At 37.5% G+C, this 22,838-nt stretch overlaps 1 protein-coding gene across 7 annotated transcripts in view; it reads left to right on the forward strand.

The window, feature by feature from the left end:
* Positions 1–16,567, forward strand: part of sobpa (sine oculis binding protein homolog (Drosophila) a) — an 81,894-nt gene extending 65,327 nt beyond the window's left edge. For 4 of the 7 annotated variants that reach the window (XM_028437940.1, XM_028437941.1, XM_028437944.1 and 1 more), the window contains 3 exons: positions 550–645; positions 12,812–14,837; positions 16,172–16,567. In XM_028437940.1, the coding sequence (XP_028293741.1) occupies positions 550–645; positions 12,812–14,836 (2,121 nt within the window). In that variant the 3' untranslated portion in view covers position 14,837; positions 16,172–16,567. The remainder of the gene's footprint in view (positions 1–549; positions 646–12,811; positions 14,838–16,171) is intronic. The other 3 variants (XM_028437942.1, XM_028437943.1, XM_028437946.1) reach the window with 1 other exon arrangement.
* Positions 16,568–22,838: the final 6,271 nt, after the last annotated feature.

Consider the following 22,838-nt stretch of genomic DNA (forward strand, 5'->3'; position numbering starts at 1 on the left):
TGGTTTGGAGAGGCAGAGGAATGTTTATATTTATTTATCTTGTAATTGTTATTACAGTATAATACAAGATATTGAGACTAAAGCTGGGGGATGGCGGGTAAGAGGGTTAAAATACTGGAGTTTCTTGGCCAAAACGGGAGAATTGACAGATATGCCTTACTCTGATTTGACTACTTTACCTATTCCAAGTATACATCCTGAAGATAGTTGAGTGTTAGTAACTCTAAGTAATACCACCACAAATATCCACAGCACCTTACAAAGATGCAGGTGTTCAGTGTGTGCTGATGTTCCTTTATTGTGGTAATGTTCATTTTATTCCTGGTCCAGAGATATGACAGAGATCCTCAGCCTGCACATGCATGTGACAGAGCATGTCACACCTTTTCATTTCAGAGAATCACCCCCAAACTGACTGCTCCCCCATCTCACTGACACTCTGTGTTCATCCTCCTCACTGTTGTTCTCCTTTCTGTTGACTTGTTGCTTATGTTCACATGTTTATTTTTGTCCATTCGTAAAAAGAAGCCATTATTTCTCCCCCCCCAGGCGAGAGACGACGATGGCATCGGTGGGAAATTACCTCAGCACTGCTTTACTCAGGACCCCACCAGGCTTGTCTTCAAGACAAACAGCGATGTGCTTGTAAGGACCATAACCCATTCACCACCAGACAGGCTTAATGGCTCTAAACATGTTTAAATGTTTTCTGTTGCTCTTTAATTCATGTACTGTTCGTTCTTTGGTTATTCCGTTTTAAAACCATATCAAAATAACAAATTAATTGTGTGGTTATTTTGTTTTACTGAGTTAAAACCAAAACAGAAATACAGAAAAATAAAAAAAAACAGATAAGCAGTGTTTTTCTGTTTTAAGATAAAATATTAATGGCAAAATCAGGCCATATTTCTCTTGCAAAAACAGTTACAGCTTTTTTGAGGGCAGTAAAAATACTTATTTTGCATGTTATAATAACACTCGCCACTAACAGCAGCCGTCAACACACAAAGTTGATCACGAGAAACGAGGTACGCCAGTAGATTCATTACACCACCTCAGGGTTCCTTTAATCACATATCAAGTGCATGCTTTTTGTAACATCATTTTTTTGTGTTTGGATTTATTCATTTTATTAAAAACGTTTGAATTTACCAGTTCATCAGTTATGTGACTTATGAGTAAAAGTCCACCCCCGTTTGTGGGTCCCATCTGTGTGGTGAGCTTCAAACATGAAGCTCTCGTCCTAGTTTCCCTTAAATATCCAAATATCACACAAACAGAAAAATATTACATTTTGAAACAGAAAAACATGTTTTTTTTATTTTTCTTTATTTCTGTTTTGGTTTTAAGTCAGTAAAATAAAATAACCACACCATTTATTTGTTATTTTGATCTGGTTTTAAAACGTAATAACCAAAGAACAAACAGTACACGGATTATCTTTAAAGTGTGTTGTGTTGAAGTGTCTAATTTTGTGCTGACATGTGAGTGACCTGCACTTAAAGCGTTTGTGCAGCACACAGAAGACTCTTCTCAGTGATTACATGTTTAACCTTCAGGTTCCATACTTTTATTTCATTCATGCCATTTAACATCACTTTTGGTGACTCATGACTAATCTACATAAGAAAAATAATAAAACTCATCTAGTTCCACTTTTGATTGAATATACACTGTCTCATGTGCAGCCTGACACTACTTAGAGAATCATGATGTATGTTTACAGGTATCAATATTGTATTTGTATTAACACACACACACACACACACACACACACACACACACACACACACACACACACACACACACACACACACACACACACACACACACACACACACACACACAGGAGTGTTTACCTATTAGGGAAATATAATATCATAAGTTGTGATTATTGTAAATACAGTAAATATGCAATGAGCCACAGAAGATAATCTGCAGTGAACAGAAGGAAGATTGACCCACTGTATTTATGTTAATGAACACATTTTTGAACCACCACTGGGATAAATAAACATGATTTAGCAATAAACACTTAAAAATCTGTTCATTTTATGTTTTATTTAAAAGGTTTTTTTTTTTTTTTTTTTTTACAGCAAACGACTTTGTGGCTTTATCTGAAGTTTCCAGTTTTTTTAGTCTCAAACTAATTTCCCAAAAGCCAAAATAGCAAAGGGTGTTTTAGATGATCTAGAGCAGGGTTGGACATTCCAGCCCAGAACGTATTTCTTCTCATCATGTTATCCAGTGTTGTTATTTTTGGACTGGCACATGGCTGTCCATGCATCTTCTTTTGTTATGATACGATTATCAGAATCAAAACATGAGCTTATTAAGAGATAAAGACATACACACCTTATTTTGGGTCTGACAGAAATTCAAAAGTTCATATCTAACAGTAGTCTTTTAATTAGAAGATGTTTTACATTTAGAAATGTAACAATCAGTTATTGTAGTTAGCGAAAGATTAAATTTACTGTTGATTTTAAGCAATACAAATTACATACAAGATTATTGATTGATTTATTCTTGTTCTTTGTGGGGTCTAAGGTAATAATGTAACCTTTATTTATCACAGCAGTGAGTTAGATTGGGGTTAAGGGCTCAGCATCCCACAGTGACGGCCTTAACCACTAGGCCACCACTCCCTTGGTGTATGCTTATTCACTTTATTAGCTATATGTATATGATTTGTTTAATGTGTATTAAGTTTAGTATTTAAAATAGAATTCAGACTTTTTATTTGTTAATCATTTTTGATTTATTTTTATTTCCGCTTTTAGTGATAATCTGACTGTCCCAGTTGTTATATCGGATTGTCTCATCTCAACGTAAAGCTTGTGCTGTTGTTAAATTTAGATTAAGGTCAAATCAAATGTTTTGAAACTGTTTGTTCCAGAAAATAGGCCACGAAAAAAAGTTGACCAGAATATATTTTATTATGGCTAAATAAAGGCTATTGGATAAAAGCAGGACTTTAAATTAAGTTTTTAGATCACTAGCCAGCATGGTTAGTGGATTCTTAGTGTTTATAATTTAGTTGTTCGCAGAAATACATTAAAATGGTAAAAATATTTAATAACAATGTTGTAACAATGTCTTAAAGGTGCAATATAGAACTTTGGGTGTGTTGGAGAAGTCTAAAGTATAATCTCATAACTTAATAAACAAAGTAATCAGTACTAAGAAACACATGTACTGTAGAGACAAATGTTTTAATAACATGCATGCTCTTCTGTTAACAAACCCCACTCCCCACAAACTGTATAGTGCACATTTTAAAGGTGAACAAATGATAAAGATTATGTGTGAAATCTAATCTTCAGAGTCCTCCTCGTAGTCTGTGCTTCTCTGCATATGCTCTGTAGCTGCTCAATCGTTGCGTAGGAACTCTACACCCGATAAAAATATCCACGTTTGTTTGTTCCTAACTCATTTTACATCTTCATTCCGTTGGACTTCTCTGATACCAATCACGACATAGTGTTCATGGGAAATGTAGGATTAATACAACCAGCAGTGTTGCCAGATATACTGTACATTAAGTTTTAAAGTCTAAACACACACAAAAACCCTCAAATTTCTTGGCAGAAAACAGCCCAATTTGGCAACAATGTTGCAACATTGTTTCTGCAGGTTGCCGATTCAAAGCGGTATTTGTTTCATTCTTCACCAGCCAAAATGGCTAATAACGCTACAATGTTTCCCGCCAAAGTTCATTTTTACCCACATTTTGTGGGTTGTAGGGTGTTAATTTAAAGCCATGGATATAAGGCTATTTAGTATAAGGATATATAATTATAGTATGTCAAAAAAGAAACCATGAATAATAATTCACATCAACACTGTGCAGTAAAATGAAGTGGTTGGCCATTGTCATACCAGTATCACACGTATTCTGATCACTGCACATCGTACTTTCTTGATGCAAAAGCTAGATGCTGGTTTATAATGTGTTAATCCCTTACCCCGCCAATGCTCTACCCACAAACTGTTGATGTTGCCACCCACAGACAGTGTTATGTAAACAACATGGTCATGCATCAATGATCTGTCTACAGATGAGTAAACTTTAAGGGACAATCCTGTGTAATCAACAATAGATTTCCACTCCCCACTTACTCTTTTCTTCACTTTGTTACAAGAGTGCATGACTTTTTATCCAAACAGTGATCAAACTTTGTTTGAGAGGGTGGTCTAAACAGTAGTAGTGTATACAAGCCGTCTCAGAGATTTGAAATTTCCATTTTTGCTCTTCAATGCAGTATTAACAAACAGATGTGATGCTGTTTAACTGGAAAGCTGAGTCCTGCTGAGTGTTTCCAGTGTTCCCACTGCTGCTGAAGGGAAGAGGAAAGATTTAGCCACAGTTTAGAGCAAGAAGTGTTCACGGCTGCTGTGATCTTTGATAAAACACTGCAGGTATCCAACCAACTGGCTGCAGCCCAGTAGAGAGTCGATAATGGAAGAAACGATAGGAGAAAAAAAAGGAAAGGCATGATTCCACTCAGGCTGGTTTGTTCTCCTGCAACACCAAGCTGCAGTGTAAACTTTTATATATTATTGATACGAAGGATGGGATGATATATATAGTTATCACAATATTAAAATGTCACAAGATATGTTGTCGCTGGTAAAAGTGATATTGTGATATTGCAAAGGGGTGGTGGATGATGTTGGTGAAGCATTAGTTTTCACATTCCATCCCTGCTACATCTGTCTTTTCAAATGCAATAGACATATGTCCAAATTAGTGTTTGAGTGTGCTGTGAAAAATTCTGTTAATGTGCTTTACCGGGTCCAGCAATACAGGCCTGTGCATGTTATGTTTATAATGACTGATGGATGAGTGACAGTCAGTGACGGGCCGTGACCACTAGGGTTGGGTAGGCCCGTTGCAAATCGAGACCATCATATGTTTCTGCTGGCAAGTGTTAATCAAACAAAACAATTATTCAATATAGCCTCCATACTCTCCCAACAACATTGTTGGATGTTGGAAACAGAGAAAACAACAACAACAACAACTCAGAACAGTCTCAGTGGGGAGCATCCACAAAGTCAATCCTTCCTTTTGTACCATTCACTGCAGAAAGTACAAACCGTATTCTGACCTTTCCTTTGCTGAAGCTCTGGTAACTCAGGTGTTGGTCTGCCATCTTTTAAAAGCTGTTGTTTTTCCTCAAAAAAAAGTTTCTTTATCGTCTCTAGTGCTGTCATCCTGCCTGTAGTGTTATCCCACCCACTAGCTAGAGAACGTAGCAGCTGTAGCGGCCACGCTTTATCAATTCACTAATGTACTGTGGACTTACGTATAGCATTTGGCATAGCACGGTTATGTCCAAAGGCAGCGTAGAGATCTGCCTTTTTATGTAAATGGTTTTCATCTTGGGGAACTGACTGCGCATGCACAAATAAACACGCTGTGAGAAAAGAGGCAGAGCAACAATGTGCTTTTGGGAGAGGGTGTGGCCTCCTTCTGCCTTACAGCGGAGTGAGACTGTGCAGGGTCTCTGCCGTACCAGGAAATAGCCATGTTTAGTCATTTTGTCTATGAAAAGCACAAAATGCTGACACTATCAAACTTATAGGTACTGTAGGCTATTGGAAATGAAAAAATAAATAATTTATAATTATATTATATTTAAAACAAATAATCAAAATATCAATTCATCCTTGGGTAGGCACTACCTACCTTGCCTACCCTGACTGCATGTCACTGCAAATATTACAATTACAAATGTTTTTTTTAAAAGTAAACTGTGTTTATATCATAAAATACAGTTGCGTTTTGTTCTACCATGGGGAGGGGTATCTTACTATATAAGGCCCTTTTGAGATATGGCTGTTAACCTATAATAAATCCTGCCGATTGGCCAAGGTTTATGGTGTGAGCATTACATGGTGGGAGCATTGCATTGTATCCTATCATGGTGATAAAAAGTTTAGCTTTTGTTTTTCTAAAATCACAACTTTGTACCTAGTTAGCACCAAGCTAATTTTTACTGGGTTTAAACAGCTGACTATCACCTTAAATGGACTATTCTTGTGGTTAGATTAGGTGAGGATAACAGGATAACAACTTAGCAGCTTAACACTGTGTGTAAAACAGCTGACTCAGATGACAGTTTACTCTGTTGCTGCTGCCACACACACACACACACACACTCTGAAGTAGAGTTTGTCGGACTCACAATCACAATAGCCGCCTTAATAGCCATGTTTTTTACTGTAATGTGCAGTGTGTTGATAGCAAAAGACAACTGCTATGGTAATCAACTGTTGGGATCCCACAAACCAAACACATATGCAGTTTAATTATAGTGCAAGCCAAGCCCTCTCCAAGAGCAAGGCGTAGTCTGCCTCTACAGACACGCCCACTTATGCATATACATGAAGGCCCCAAAACAGCCTGTTTTTAGTGCTCTGAAAGTGATTTTTCAGAGGGCTAAAGCTCCGGTAAACAGGCAAGTTTGGGAAAATAAACTTAAAATACTATGTTGTTGGGGTTTTTACAACATAGGACTGGACTTTTTGTTCACAGCATGAAAACCTGCAGCTCACTTTGTGACAGCAGACTCCCAGTTATCTCTAACAAAATGACTTCCCAAAACTTGTTATTGTAAAGCTAACTATGCTCCTTTGCTCGTTGTTTTTGGCCTCTGAGGCTTTTTTTAATTTCACTTTGAGCAGCTGAGGCAGCTGCGCTTGAATAGAATGGTTTAAAATCGTGCTAGCAACGCCGGTTCGCTGGTCACGATAGAAATAAATGACCATAATTACATTCAACTGCAAACATCTGTGTGCAGGAGTGGAGAGTGGGAGATAGAGAGAGAAAGCACAACTCCATTAGCGTAATGTGCAGTGAAATTTCATTCATACTGCAGAAAGTCGTTAAGTGCTCTCCATCTGTCTTTCTAAGGCGACGAATATTTAAGCGCCTTTATTATTTAAAATTTCCTGTGCCCACCACCATCAAATGGAACATGCACCTTTTTGACTTTTATACAGTCATGGTTCATTGAATTAGCTCGAACAAAATGGGCAGTTAAAGCATTGAGAATTCTAAGGACTTACAGCCTCTAATCTCCTTTAACTTTGTGTTATCTCTAACACTCTTATGGTCATTAACAGCATGGGGGACTTTAGTGGAATCTAAAGTCTTATCTATAGATTTAAAGATAGTCAGTACGTTTGCACTTTATATTGGTTAATCTCAAAGTGGTTTATTCATTAGGGTAAAATTCATGATTTTAACATCAAAAAGCTAACAACATTTATTTATTTTATTTTTTTTAAAAAGGCCTTTTGTAAAGCCCTACAACAGGGGTCACCAACATGGTGCCCACGGGCACTAGGTAGCCCGCATGTACCATATGTGGGGCCCTCAGGAGCTCTAGTCACCAATGAGCTGCATCTAAATATAATTACACATGAGAGATGTAGTTAGTACTTAATAAAGTTAAATACTGCTGATTTAGGTTTAGTATTAAATTAAACATCTTTTAATGTTTATTTTCACAGAAACATTATGACAAATGTGTTACAGATCTGGTGTATGGTCAATGGTATGTTATATATAATAGGTTATATAAGATATATTTTTAAAAATGTAAGGTGAATTTTCAATAAAATGTCATCAAAATTAAACAATTGAAGGAATTTGGAGATATAAAGTGTTTTGTGTTGAAACCTCAACATTTCCTCCTTTTTAACCCTCCTATTATCCTCAAATATTACAAACACAAATTACCCTTGGGGTCAATCTGACCCCAGGGATATTTGCCTCTAGAAAATGATTTTCAGATCATTGTTGACCAAGTTTTTATGTCAGACACTTTGTTTATTTGTTGAATACATAAATAACCCCTTGATAATGAAACACAGCTAAAACAACTTGGGGTCAAATTGACCCCAGAGGAACACCAATGCATGCAATATGTGTTCAGCACATTGAAAAAAAATAGCTTCATAATTTTATGCTTAATCAATTGTACCCATCAAATAGGAAAAGTCATGAAATATGAAGCAAACAAAAAAAGAAAAAATAATTGATTATTATTTTTTGAATGATTAACATTGAACGGGGTCTAATTGACCCCAAAGAAAATAGGAGAGTTAGGTTACTGTTAGCCTTCTTTCTTATTTTATCCTGTAGTTAAAGTGAAACTGTAAAAATGAGGTAAGGGGGGCTATTGCCCAGGTTATTTACTCTGACAGAGACAAGGAACCAATGGATGGAGTGTATATGGGACAGGTGGGATGTCTTTGTCTTTTAGGAGTTTGTATCTAGTCTTTAACACTGTTGTGTATGTATTTAAGATTCTCTGTTTGAGATGCTGTAGTTTAGTCAGGAAAGATAAAGGCGTGCAACACTTAGACTGTTTTTAAAGACAAATGATAAAGACAGCTCAGTTAAAGCACTATTATATGGAACCTTTCTTAGCAGGTGTGGAGCAGCGATATTAAAAGTGAGGGTGTTCTAAGGGTAGGGCAACCGTCAACCCCCAATTTAGTTTATTAAATTAATTTACTAAAACCATGATAAAGCTGTTATTAAGTCAGTGATGCTCAACATGTGGCTTTTTATAACTTCATTTTAATCATTATTCCCTCAAAAAACATTAAAAATAGGAAACTTTTTTAACCCCTTTTTACATTTTTCTTTGGCCAATTTGCAACTTCCATTGTCCCATTTTTGATCCTTTTTAGCTTTAGATTTTAGCTTCCTTTTGCTATATTTGATAAATATCCTTTTTCCTTAATTTTTATCAATTTTTGCAAGTTCTTTTTGACACTTTTATCAAATCATTAATAGATTCTTTAACCATTTTTTTGACACTTTTCGTCCAAATACGCTACCTTTTGCCCAATAAATACCACTTGTTTCATTTTATTCCTACATTTTGCCTCTTTTTGTTCTCTTTTCACTCATTGTTTGCCACATTTTGCCAATACATTCCTCTTTTTTGTCATTTTTTTGCCACTCTTGGTTGCTTTTGGCCCATTTTATTCGCTTTTCACTATTTTCTTGTCACGTTTTTGCCACTTTTGGACCATTTTTTGCCACGTTACTCATTTTTTGTCACTTTACTTATTTCTGTTAACCAATATGTTTTCAATAATAAATCCCTCTGTAAAAAGTGAGGGGGGATCAAATTTTTGGTTTTATGTAAGTGCGGGTGTCGCATCCCCCACGGGTGAGAGGCAGCTGTTTTTTAATACGAATGAGGGGTGATGTAGAATAACTCATCTCCATATTTAGTCTCATTTTATGACCACGTTACCCCAGAATACAGAATACAAAGGACAACCCTGCTATATCATTAAATTATTATTTGCTTCCTCAATAATTAACTGCTGCAACTTTAGTTGCCTATTTTCTTTGGCCTTTTTGCAACTTTCTTTGTCCAAATTTTGCCCCTTTTCAATAAGTTTGGATACTTTTTCAGACTTTAGCTTCCTTTTGCCAATAAACACCCCTTTTTCCTATTTTTTGTCCATTTTTGCAAGTTCTTTTTGACACTTTTATCTAATTTTTGTCCTTTCTTTGTCCACTTTTCATCCAAATTAGCTAACTTCTGCCCCACAAATACCACTTGTTTCCTTTTTTCCCTACATCTTGCGTCTTTTTGTTCCTCTTTTTCACTCTTGTTTGACACATTTTGCCAATTTAAGCTACCTTTTGCCATTATATACCACCTGTTTACTCTTTATTTGCCATTTTTGGCCACTCTTGACTGCTTTTGGCTCATTTTAGTGACTTCACTCTTTTCTTGCCACTTTTGGACCATTTTTGGACACGTTACCATGTCTGCCTCCACTCGCTTGTCAAAAAAAAAAAATGTAGAGTACTGGACAGGCCCACCAGGACGATGCCCGTTATACCAGATGGCCAGTCCACCCCTGAGTACTAGTAATTCCCTCTTCTCTCTGCCACAATGTTGCAGTGCAGCGTGATAAGAAAGAGGTTTATCCTCCCTGCCGTTGCATCCCTTAACTTATTAACATTCTACAGCGATGTTTAAGGGTGTTTGAGATAGATGGATGTCGTTGAAGGGTGCGACAACTGATTAATGCCTTAATTATCTTCTGCGAGGACCTGCCACTCCTCCCCGAGCTGACAGAGTGAGCTGTGTGTGGCCTGACGAGTAATGCTGTGTTCAGGGCTCGCCCACCGCTATCTGCTCTGCCAGGGTCACATTCATTTTCTTCAACCAGGAAAAAAAAATGTGCGATACCTACACTGAAAAGGTGGACAATACTGATGAAACAAGTTTATTTTGACACCTCTGCCAGAGCAGTGGCTAAGAAAAATGATTTTTCAATAGCAGATGTTTGGGTCCGATCTGGTTTGCTGTCTGAATGCAAAAATGTCTTTACCTTCAAAGTGTATAGCACATACAATTGTGGGTTGTTTTCCCCCAAATTACTATGACTAATGGTGGTGAATAAATGCTGGAAGATTTTATTCATTTTCATTTGAATCCAATAGTAATAAACTCAAAACAGTCAATAATTGCTAATGATTACTGCTGAGGTAAACACCAGTAAATATTGAATAAATACAAGCAAGACGAAACAATGCAGTAACACAAAGCTTGAGTTTGACCTATTGGCACATGAATAACCAGAATGGAAAATGCAATAAGAATTAGCTATTGGAAGTTAATAGACAATTTCACAATTGCAATCTGAGCATGCGCCGTGACCCATGGACCCATAGCTTTTCTTCTCCTGCAGCTTGACTTTTGATGTTGAACTGGAAACAAGTCCAGGCTACTGCAATGCAACAAACATGATGGCGACATGTTCGTCTTTCTTTTGTGTCACCTTTAGATTTCGTTTTTGAAGAAAATCCTTAAATTCAGGAACCTTCCAAAGTCAATACACAATAATAATAATTATTATTATTATTCCTATCTTCCGGAAAAAGCTTGATGAAGTAGCTGCGGAAAAGGAAATCTTTGCTTCCCTGCTCAGGATGATGAATGGATGAATGGATGGATGGATGGATGGATGCTGTGGTGGACCGGCCATCTTGCATACAGGGCATCGCCCACGATGGGCCGTTGGCCCGAAGTGGGACGGTCCGGTTTGTTTTGGGTTTTTCTCCAGTTAGTGGAGGCAAACATGGTAACAAGTGGCCAAAAATGGTCCAAAAGTGGCAGGAAAAGTGTGTAAAGTGGCTAAAATGAGCCAAAAGCAGTCAAGAGTGCCCAAAAAGTGGGTAAATAAAGAGGAACCAGGTGGTATGTAATGGCTAAAGGTTGCTTAAATGGACAAAATGTGGCAAACAATAGTGAAAAAGGGCAAAAATGTGAAACAAAAAAGGCATAAAATAGGGTAAAAAAAAAGGATATAAGTGGTATTTATTGTGCAAAAGTAAGCTTGTTTTTTTTAAAAAAGACAAACATTGGCTAAACATGTCAAAAAGAACTCGCAGGAATAGGATAAAGATGTTTTTTGGCAAAAGGAGCTCAAATCTAAAAAAAAAGGCCATTTTCTTTATCATTAAGAAAGAATTTAAAGGCAATTAGTTTTTTTTGAGGGGGGGGGGGGGGGGGGGGGGGTTGCAAACTGACATGTTAATGCAAAGTTTTGGAAAACAATAAAGCCTTAAAATACCAGGGACTGGCTGTGCTATACACATTTTTCATCTTCTCTTTGATCACAGCCATGATGGACACCCCATTAATCTTCTATTGTGTTGTTATATTTCCCCTGTAGTTCATTAAGTTGTAGATCAAATCAGATTTCTCCAGTGGTTTAGGAAAGCATTGTTTGTCACGTATTTCTCACTATACTTTGTTTTTTTGGTGTGGTATCACTTAACTCAAGTTTGCAAACACATTGTGGCTCCAAACACAATGTAGGATAATATAAATACAAAGATGTCTTTAACCACAGATCCCACTGGTAGATGTTGATGTGAAGTGATGACCAAACCCTTTCCCTCTGGTGTGACAGTTCTCACTAGTTTGGGAGTTGTCCAATCTCTCCTAACAATGTCCATACATTTTTGAAAAGTCTGTCTTGAAAATAGTTTTCAAAGTGAATCAGCAACAAAATCGCTCTATTTGCCTCTTTCTGCCAGTTTATCTCAGGGACCTGTTTAATCAGAAAGAGTACCAGTTTATGTCCGCTTCTGATCAGCCAAACAGTGGGTGTAAAAATGATCAGCTGTTTTAAAAGGATTGTTATCCTTTTAGCACATTTATGCTCAATTTTCTTTCGAATCAGGCCCTGACAATGTGATTACCACAGCGCCCTGTCCTTAATGATCCATGTTGTTATCGTCCTTGTTAGGACTTATAACTGTTAAATTCAAAATAGTTAAAACCACAAGTTATTTGTTTTGTTTTTATGTTATTATGCGTAAAGTGTGGGTCTCTCACTGGCTGTAGTCGATTAAACTGATTGTGTTGATTGGCAACAGAAAGGTGTAAATGAGGAAAATTGGTCAGGACAACAGGTTCACCACATTGTCAGATCAATAACACTTCCCAACAGAGCAGCAGTAAAAGCACAACTACCTCGACAAAAAGAGCAAAAGAACACAGCCATGCAGATGCATGCTGAAAATATCACATTGCACTGAGTGTTTTTTGTTTGTTGTTTATTTCGACAGATCTAAATCACACCAGTTTCTTCAAAAAGCATCTCTTTTGAATGGTCTAATCCCCAAACTGTGTAGCATCTGAGTTTCTTTTCTCTCAGACTCTGCTGTGTTTAATCCAAACCAAATTGGAACCCGTTTCTAAGCAGGATGACACTGACACATATGTTTTTGTGTGTTGGTATCTTGCAGGTGTGTGACTGGTGCAAACACATCCGCCATACAAAGGAGTACCTGGACTTTGGTGCTGGAGAGCGCAGACTTCAGTTCTGCAGTGCCAAATGCTTGAATCAATATAAAATGGATATTTTTTACAAGGAGACTCAGGCTGCTTTGCCTGGAGCTCTGTGTAACCCAGGCCATGGAGCTGGTAGCGAGGGTACACTGGATTGCAGTGGAGGAGTGCAGTTATTGACACCGGAATCTTGGGGAACAACTTTGACGGATCTTAGACGTAAAGCTCCCTCACCTGGAAGGCCATCCAGCTCCTCTGGTCTGCCCCCATCCACGTCCTCAGCCAATTCACCGCTTGATACTGCTGCCGTTTGCTCTCCATCACCTTCATCTTTAGCAAAAATTCCAACACCTAAACCACACGATAGCCCTGCACTTCCCCATCCACCTATTTCAGCGCTACGCCAACCAGTTGGGGTTCCGTCTGGTAGCCCGCCCATGGTGATGACCTCACGGGGTCCAATGCCTTTGCCACTTTTCATGGAGCATCAAATGATGCAACAAATTCGTCCACCTTTTCTTCGTCCCTCTTCCCACCCAGCAGGGCCAAACAGTCCCATGTCAAATCCATTAATTCCTGGAATTGGTCCGCCCCCTCCACCTCGGACACTTGGTCTAGCATCAAGCCCCATGCACAGGCCTATGGTGTCACCACATATGCACCCTTCATCCAACCCTAATCCAGGTATGATTCCTCCATACCCTGGTATCCCCATGCCAGGCTTACCACCTTTCCCACCTATGAACATGATGCCCAATGGAACCATTCCCTTGCCACCAATGATGAACTTTGGCATGCCAACTTTGGCACCATTGGTACCCCCACCAACACTTTTAGTCCCTTACCCAGTCATTGTTCCCCTTCCGGTTCCAATTCCTATTCCAATACCCATTCCCTTTAACCCCAAATCTTCAAGGGACCAACCAGAGAGCAGTAGCTCTATACACAGCACACCAGAACCTTCTGGAAGTCCAGCCTCTCAGCCACATTCTCCAGGTTACTATGGAGGGAACAGGAGAGAGCAGAAAATAGAGGCAGCTAGTAGTCTTTCTCCTCCGTCTTTAATGACGAGCAGGACAGCATTTGTCGATTTGACTGTTAAGTCTGAAAATAATTACAAAAATATTTGTCCACCCAGTGAACCTGGATTGACAGATGGAGTAATTGATCTGACTGTAGGTCAAAGGTCACGCCCTCCTCAGACAATTCAGAGGAAGCTACCTGGAGTTCGGATCAAAATAGAGGTAGAGTCTGAATCTAGATCTCCACCAGCAGCAGGGATTGAAAGTGAAGAGAAAGGTAAATGTGATGGTGAGGCTGGAGTTCTTTGCTCACAGGTACTTCTTAGTACTACAGACCTAGAAGAGGAAACACACTTAAATACAGCAAAATCATCGGCTACACCTTTCTGCAACAACAGCTCTTCAGCTATAGCTGTTCATCTTGCAAACCAAGTAAACCCTAGTACACCACCATTACCAAGCACTGTACAAACAGAGCCACCACCCATTCGCCAGCCTTTAACTAGTCCTCTTGCATCTTGCAATGTAATTGTTAATGGTGCAGGGTGGCATACAATGCCCAATACACCTTTTGAGTCTTTCCCTGACCAAAGTGAAGATGGAATTAAAAGTGAAGGCGAGACAAAGGAACTGCCACCCAATGGAGATTTGGAGCATGATGCACTAAAGGAGAACACTTGCTCTGTGACAAAGTGGGAACGAGGGACAAAAGAAACAGAAGTAGGGGACGCAGCGGAAGAAAAACCAGACCCTGACTCCAATTTGGAGGAGGGTGAACATGCATATACTTTTCCACTGCTGTCGACAGGAGGCTGTGTTGTCATCCAGCCAGTGCCAAAGCCAGCCAGTGACAAGACAGCCATCCTGTCCTGCTCCATCAGTGCACCGCTATCTACAGCTGGGAGTCCTGAGCCGCCGCACAAGAGGAGATGTCTGCGAATTCGCAATCAAAACAAATGAGGTGCGTGTGTGCCTCTCAAATTATCACTTCAACTTGATTTTTGACTGCTTTTTTGAAGAATTCATACAGTAAAATGCTCTTTCATGAGTTGGTTGCTATTCATATTTGGTAAACTAAATTTTACATCTGGAAGGTGAGTGTACATCAAGGTTGTTTTTGTGTTTTGTATATTCAATTATTTTTATATATTTAAGTAACATATGTTCTACTTAAATTTATGGTATTTTTATACATATTCTGTGGAAGAAATCCAACAATATTTTTTTTTAAATAATTCGTTTTACCAAAAATTACAGACATCAAAAAAGTATATAGCACGACCTCTGATTAATGTAGGTTTCACATGTGCCACTCCCAGTTGGGGGTCACTGGCCCGAGTGCCCCTAATACCACGGGTCCACGTGGACCATCTGCGGGTGTTTGTCAACCACCTGGTCGGTAGGCCAGCACCCTTGGTGGTGTATCCCATTGGCACATGGCTTCCAGTCCATACTGGGTACAGATATGCCTGTGTACTCTATCCCATCCACTTGGTTGCGGCTCTCCATGTGGGCGGATCCTGTCTGCATCTTACACCTTGCCGCCACTATTGACTGTACTGTCTCAGAGGCATCTTTGCACAATGAAGTACCTCAGGTCTGATCTGCTGTGGTAGAGCCTGGCCTCAGTACTTGATATTGTACTGCTATGATTAGTGCCTCTATGTTGTGTGATACCTTTTCCAGCCAGTGATCAGGCCCATCTTTCCATTCTCCAACCCGCTCGCTCCTTTACAGGATCACAGGGGTCTGCCGGTGCCTATCTCCAGCTATCATTGAGCACTAGGCGTGGGTGCACCCTGGATAGGACAGCAACATACACACACACACAACCACTCACACTCCCATTCATGCCTTCCGGGTTAATTTAGAGTCATGTTTTTGGATTGTGGTGGGAAGCCGGAGTACCCGATGAAAACACACGCAAGTACGGGAAGAACATGCAAACTCATGTTCTGGTATGTGGCCATACCAGCTGGTTATTGCCCGATCTCGGAAGCTAAGTGGGTTTGGCCTGGTAGTTGGATGGGAGACCACTGACAATTCCAGATGCCACAGTGGGGGACAGTCGCTCAATTGGAATCTGGCATTGTGTCCTTGGGTAAGACACATTGCCTAGTATGAATGTAGTGTGGTTGGAGGGAACAATGGCGCACTAGGCCTGGGTTATGATAACACATGGCACATCACCTTTTTCTCTCCAAACAAAATGAAGTTTGTCACACTTGGCTTATAGATCTATGTGACTAGAGCAGGTTTGACTCTGTCTAATTCTCCCTCCTTTTTGTTTTACAGATGGATGCTCAGTGCCATCGAGAACACTCTCTTATCTCCTGCTCAACACAAAATCACACACTTGATATTACCCATCATCTGATCCACCAGCACCACAAATCGCCTTTGTCAAAAAGAGACAGTTCATCCGAACATGATCATATGTATCTTTCATAATAGACCAGGACATTTTTTCTCTACATGTCTGACACTCTAATGAAACTGAGAGCTCGGCAGACTCTGCATCATAAGCAGGCAATAGGACGGCTGAAATATCCAAGTGGAAATACATTTCAGCTTTTCACTTTGCTGCTTCCTTTCTAGGCCCTCACACTAGGGTTGGGGTCAATTACATTTTTCAGTTACAATTACGCTTTCAATTATCCATGTTCAATTACGATAACACTGACCTGCATTTTTTCCAACTACAATTAAATTATAAATGTATTTAAATAATATTTTTATCCTCAATTATGTTCTCAAAGTTCAATTACAATTAACCTAATAGAAGTTAACCTTCCTCTTGTGTTAGCTTTCTGTTAGCATCTCTTATGAAAACGGGTCCTAAATCAGCTGTAAAAACAAATATTTATTATCTATTTTCTTTCCTATCTATTGGTCACCTTGTTAGGCTTCATAATCAATAAAAATATAAGTTTCCATATTTATGATGTGGGCGTCTGGGCCTTTTTTCTGTCACTATACCCCTTGATTTATATATTTTAAAATGGTCAAATGTGGGAATGCTTAATATGAAGCATATTTTAATAATTGTTAACTACTGTAACATGGTTCCCCAGTTTAACGTAAAATTATATCTGACCATTTTTATAGAATTTTCTTGGCAATTACAATTGCAAAGTCAATTATCTGAACTCAATTACAATTCAATTACGATTACGGCAGCAACATAAAGTTGACAATTATAATTACGCCATATTATTATCAATTACGTGATTACAGTTATACTGTAATTGACCCCAACCCTGACTCACACTGACCCCCTCCTTAAACTTCACAGTTTTCTTTATCCAAGAAGTAGTTTTATTTATCCAAAGAAACACATTTTACTGTTCAGTTATCGAAAAAGCGCCAACCTATAGAGACAAGATACTCATCGTTAGTTTTGAAGCCGCTTCTGCAGCGGGACAACTGAAAATTACATTGAAATGTCAAATCAAACTAGTAAATATTAAAATTCCAATATGAAGTTTTCCATCTGAACTTGTGAAGTGACAATCCCAAGTTGCAAGAGTAACCAACTTGCAGATGCTTTCTTATCTCTGGTATAAATGTCATTGAAGAAAGTTCTGAAGTCATACAGAGTGCAAAGAGTATCCAGAAGTTTATCAATAGCTTGCTAAATATTTCTGGTTGGGTTTACAGTACCTAGCTCACATCATGAGGCCATGTTTATTCTAACATTTGGGAATTTTTCAAACATTTTTAGATTGGGATTCATTGGAAAGATCTGGCAGTACTTCTTCTCATACACTTTACCTGGAAACACCATTTACAATGACTCAATACAAACAGCGTTTCATCTGAAAAAGTTATGTTTGGTACTTAACAAATGTAACAATAAAATACAAACGCTTGCACTCTGTACAAACAGGTCAGGGTTGGGGTCAATTAACTCTTTTATTTACAATTACATTTTCAATTACTCATGTGCAATTACAATTAAATTACGATTACAGGGACCAGCATTTTTTCAAATTACAACTGAATTCCAGTGATTTTTTATCCTCAGAAACTTGATTACAATCACGTTCTCAATTACTAAAGTTCAATTACAAAATTATCATAATTACTGAGCCTGAAATAAATAACCTAATAAAAGTGAACCTTCCGCTGTGTTAGTTTTCTGTTAGCATCTCTTATGATAACGGGTCCTAAATCAGATTTAAAATAGACTAAAAACAAGTATCTATCATTTAATTTCTTTCCTATCTATTTGTTATCCTGTTAGACTTCATCATCAATGAAAATGTAGGTTTTAATATTTATGGTGTGGACATCTAACCTTTTTTTTGGGTTGGTAAACCCCTCGATTAAATTTTTTTTAATTGATAAAATGTGGAAAAGCTTAATATGAAACATGTTTTAATAATTGTTAACTACGTACAGTATGTGTAGAACTGTACATAGAACTGTAACATGGTTCCCCAGTTTTGCATTAAAATGCAATTGACAATTTTGATAGAATTTTTATGTAAATTCCAATTACAAAGTCAGTTGTCTAAACTCATTACAATTTAATTACGATTGCAACAGCAACAATGTTTTTATTACAATTACAATTATAATTACGCCATAATTGTAATAAATTATCATTTACGTGATTACATTTATAATTGACCCCAACCCTGACACAAGTCACTCTATCATCCCTCCCCACTACCGCCCTTTATTTATTTATTCATTTATTTATTTAGTATTGTAACTGTAATTGTAATTATAACACCAATATTGTTGATAACTTTGCATGGCCATTTTTGATGACTTAAACATAGCAATCCAGTGAGACGTGTGGGGACCATCAAAGAAAGACAGCACTTTAGTTTTTTAGCATTCCTACGGAGGAGGTAAAGCAAGAGACAAGTTATTATCATGTGTCAAAGGCTCGTGGTGTGTTGAAACAAAACATGTCTCCTAGAGTTCAGCAGAAATGGCATTTCAATCGGAAGATCTGACTAGATAATTTATAGTTGCCAGACATTTTTTTTTAAAGTACGTATTTTTTTAGGGGGAAAAGGAAATGAAAATGGTTGTCAGAAGTGGTGTTAATGTGAAGGAGATTTTTGGTTTGTTAAATTCATTTAAACCAATGATATGCCACCATAAAGAAGAAGAAGAAAAAAAAAGGTATTTCTTAAAAACAGACAACGATGCAAAGTGAGTCTTAACAGGAAAAAAACACACCTGTTTAAAGCTGCCTAAAAAGCCAGAAAATGCACACAATGCCCTGTAATTGTGACAGTGTGAGGTTGTGTAAAACAGTGAATACAAAGTGTCTGCTTAGTCTGTGTGTTAGTCATGTATTCAGGCTGCTGTTAAAGTGGTTGGGGTTATTTGAATCCTTTCCAAGTCAGTCAGTGTACTGGTTATATCAGCCTGTTTTTGTCCATTTTTTTTCTTCTTCTTCTCTTAATGAAATGTTGGATGTAGCAGGTTGGATTAAACATTTTGTTGACAAGATACCAACACCCAGAAACTTAAACTCTTTAGTCAGCACCAGAGTTGGGGTAAAATTATGTTTTCAATCATCCATGTTCAATTACAATTCAATTATGACTGCAGTGACCAGCAATTTTTTTTTTACAGTTACAATATTTTTTGTATCCTCAAAAAATCAGTTACAATTACATTCTTGATTACTAAATTTCAATTACAATTAATCACAATTGCTCAGCCATTGATAAATAAGCCCATAAAATGTAACCTTCCTCTTGTTTTAGCTTTCTGTTAGCATCAATGGGTCTGAAACCAGATTTAAAATACACTTAAAACAAATATCTATCATCTAATTTCTTTTCTATCTATTGGTTACCTTGTTAGGCTTCTTAATCAATGAAAATATTGGTTTTATTATTTTTGGTGTGGGCATCTGAGCCTTTTTTGTGTCAGTATATCCCTTGATTTATTTATTTATTTATTTTTTATGATAAAATGTGGGAATGCTTGATATGAAACATATTTGAATATTCGTTAACTACATATGTGTAGAACTGTAACATGGTTCTCCAGTTTTGCGATGAATTATAATTGACAATTTTTATAGAATTTTCATGGCAATTAAAATGACAAAGTCAATTATCTAAATTACAATTTAATTATGATTGTGAGCAACAGATTTATTTTAATTTCAATTATAATTATAATTATGCCATAATTATCAATCACCCGATTACAATTATAATTGATCCCAACCCTGCATGTCTGATACCTTAGTTATTGTCAGCAAAGACAAAATAAAACGTTTTTTGTCCACACAAAAACAACAAAAATTAGCTTTTTTTTTTTTTGTTGTTGTTGTTCTGAATCACAATAATAGACAAACTCACCTGGCACAGACAGCTTTCTTATTATAAAACCTATATATTAAAAGAAGCTTTTCAGCACTGTGAATGGAGAAATTTATATTGATATTTCTAAAACAGAGTGATTATTAACAACATTTCTATAGGTCTGGACTGCTTGATTGGAGACCTAATAAATAATAAATTGTGTCCAAAATAATATTCAAAATTTTAGAATCAATGTTTTTCTCACAATGCATGAGAAAATAGGGGGAAAATATTTTCTTTGAATGAAAAATGTGTTAAAATAAAAAGAGTTTATTTGTCCAAGTGGCTAAACTACAAATGATCATTTCCACCTAGTGCATGAAAAATGTTGTTTTAAAAAAAATATTGTACATTTGTTTTTGTACAGAAAGTGGAATTATCCCTCTTGATTTTTAAAGCACCGGTGTGTAGTTTTGATTCATTGCACAACTTCAGTAACTTTCCATCTAGCCACTTTGAAGTGTGTATGATGTTGTAAAGACACTCTGAGCCTTTATTTGTTCACACAACCCAAACTATTTCAATGCCAGCATTTCACTTTTTGTGAATTCGTTTTTTTTCTACATGTTTCCTGTCAATGGCCACTAGAGGTCCTCCTCTGCCCTGTAACTACAATCTGAAAGCGAGATAGAAGCCTATAGATATTTCTCAGTGCTGTCAATATTTATTTATCTAATTTATTTAATTTATAGACTTCCATTGTAAAAGTCTGACTGGCATCTGAAAAAGAAACACTGACTTGTGTTTGAGCGTCAGGTTGAACCGCAGGCTTGTGTGTATGGATAACATGGTGGTGTGCTAACTGCGTTTTAAAATATTAAGACTATTTTTGTAAGGTTGTCACATTTATGGGTGGGTCCAAAGAGCCCTTTTTTTTTAATTACGCCTGCTTGTAAAACCCAGGCCTGAATAATGTAACAAAATGTTACCAATGATGAGAGATAAAGATTTTTAAATTTTTCAAACAGATCCAGAATCTCTAAAGTGATCCGGACCCCTGTGGAATTTTGATGGAATCTTAACGTCTATCTTTGGGTAAAATGTGTCAAAATCTGTTAAGTACTTTTGAAATAATCCTGCTAACAGACTAACAGAAAGACGGACACATAAATAAATGCAGATGATAATATAACCTCCTTGGAGGAGGTCCATCCATCCATTTTCCAACCTGCTACTTCTTTTTTCAGGGTCGTTAGAGGAGGTAACAATGTCAGAACAAAGGGTAACACTTTACTTGAAGTTACTTAAGGCTGACAATACTCTGTTATTATCTGTCATTAGCATGAATAAGGTGTCATGGAGGCTGTCATTAAGTGTTGTTTGCTAAATTATGACAGCTTTGGAGCTATGTTGGCATTTTGTGGGTTAGGTGGAGGGATCTAGTTGGGTTAAGGTTACACAGGACGTCGTTACTGTCAAAAAACTTTCTATTCTGTTTTTTTTTTCTTTTTTTTTTCTTCTGTTTTAAAAATTCTCTCAGCTTGTGTGTATACACATTTTTATTTCAAAGCCAAACTAAAACTTAAAAGAGCGAATAGAGTTTGGGTGAAGGATAGTGGGAACGGGAAGGGAGGGTTAGAATTTGGGTAGGGAGTTTAGTTAAGTTATAGTAAGGAAGGGTTAAGGTTAGGGTTAGGGTTATGGTTAGGATTAGGGAGGAAAGAATAGGTAATGGGTAAGAAATAGGGTCAGAGAAGTCCTCTTCTAAAGGCCCGAAAGGGAGGAGAGGGTTAGGGTTAGGAAGGGTTATGGTTATGGTTATGGTTATGGTTATGGTTAGGGTTGGGGTCAGGGAGGTATGTATAGGTATTGAGTAGGGAATAGGGTCAGAGAAGTCTTGTTCTAAAGGGAGGGGGTGGTTAGGTAGGGTTAGGGTCATGGAGGAAGGTATGGGTATTGGGTAGGGAATATGGTTAGAGAAGTCTTGTTCTAAAGTCCTAAAGGGAGGGTTATGGTTAGGGGTTAGGGTAACAAACAAGACATAATGACAGCCTTCGTGACATCTTATTCACGTTAATGACAAGTGTCATGTCTTAATAATGACAGCGTAATGTCAGCCTTATGTATAAAACTTCAAGTAAAGCATTACCAAACAAAGTCATGCAACGAGTTTATTATTTATAAAATCTTACTCTTACAAATTGATCCATTTTTGTCTCTAGTGCATGACAACTCTTCAATTATTCCAAAGACAAATTATGTCCTTTTTATAGAATTTCTCCATGTGTCACTAACCAGAAAACTCTTAAATGTACTCTCGTCTACTTTTAGTGAAGCTTCCCCACTTACCTTTAAACATATTAAAATAACTACCATAACCACAATGCACCAGAACACCAGAGCTTTCCCCTGCTTGACATACTCAGGCAACAAAAGGTCCAAGTATACTTGTTTACTCATTTGCACTATGCTGTGTTGACATTTTTAGCATCTTTATATCCACATTTAATGTTGGTCCTGCACCAGTGAATCAGAAACTACAACCAGACCTGTTTTTCTTCAATAATGGATTACGTGCTCGGTCAAAGTCCTGAATTATGCAACAACTACTCAATCCAAACCTGTTCGAAACAAGGGATTCACACACGCAACAAAACGAGATGGAACGTCATGTTACC

The sequence above is a fragment of the Gouania willdenowi genome, chromosome 22 (genome assembly GCF_900634775.1).
Source record: "Gouania willdenowi chromosome 22, fGouWil2.1, whole genome shotgun sequence".
Lineage (NCBI taxonomy): Eukaryota > Metazoa > Chordata > Actinopteri > Blenniiformes > Gobiesocidae > Gouania > Gouania willdenowi.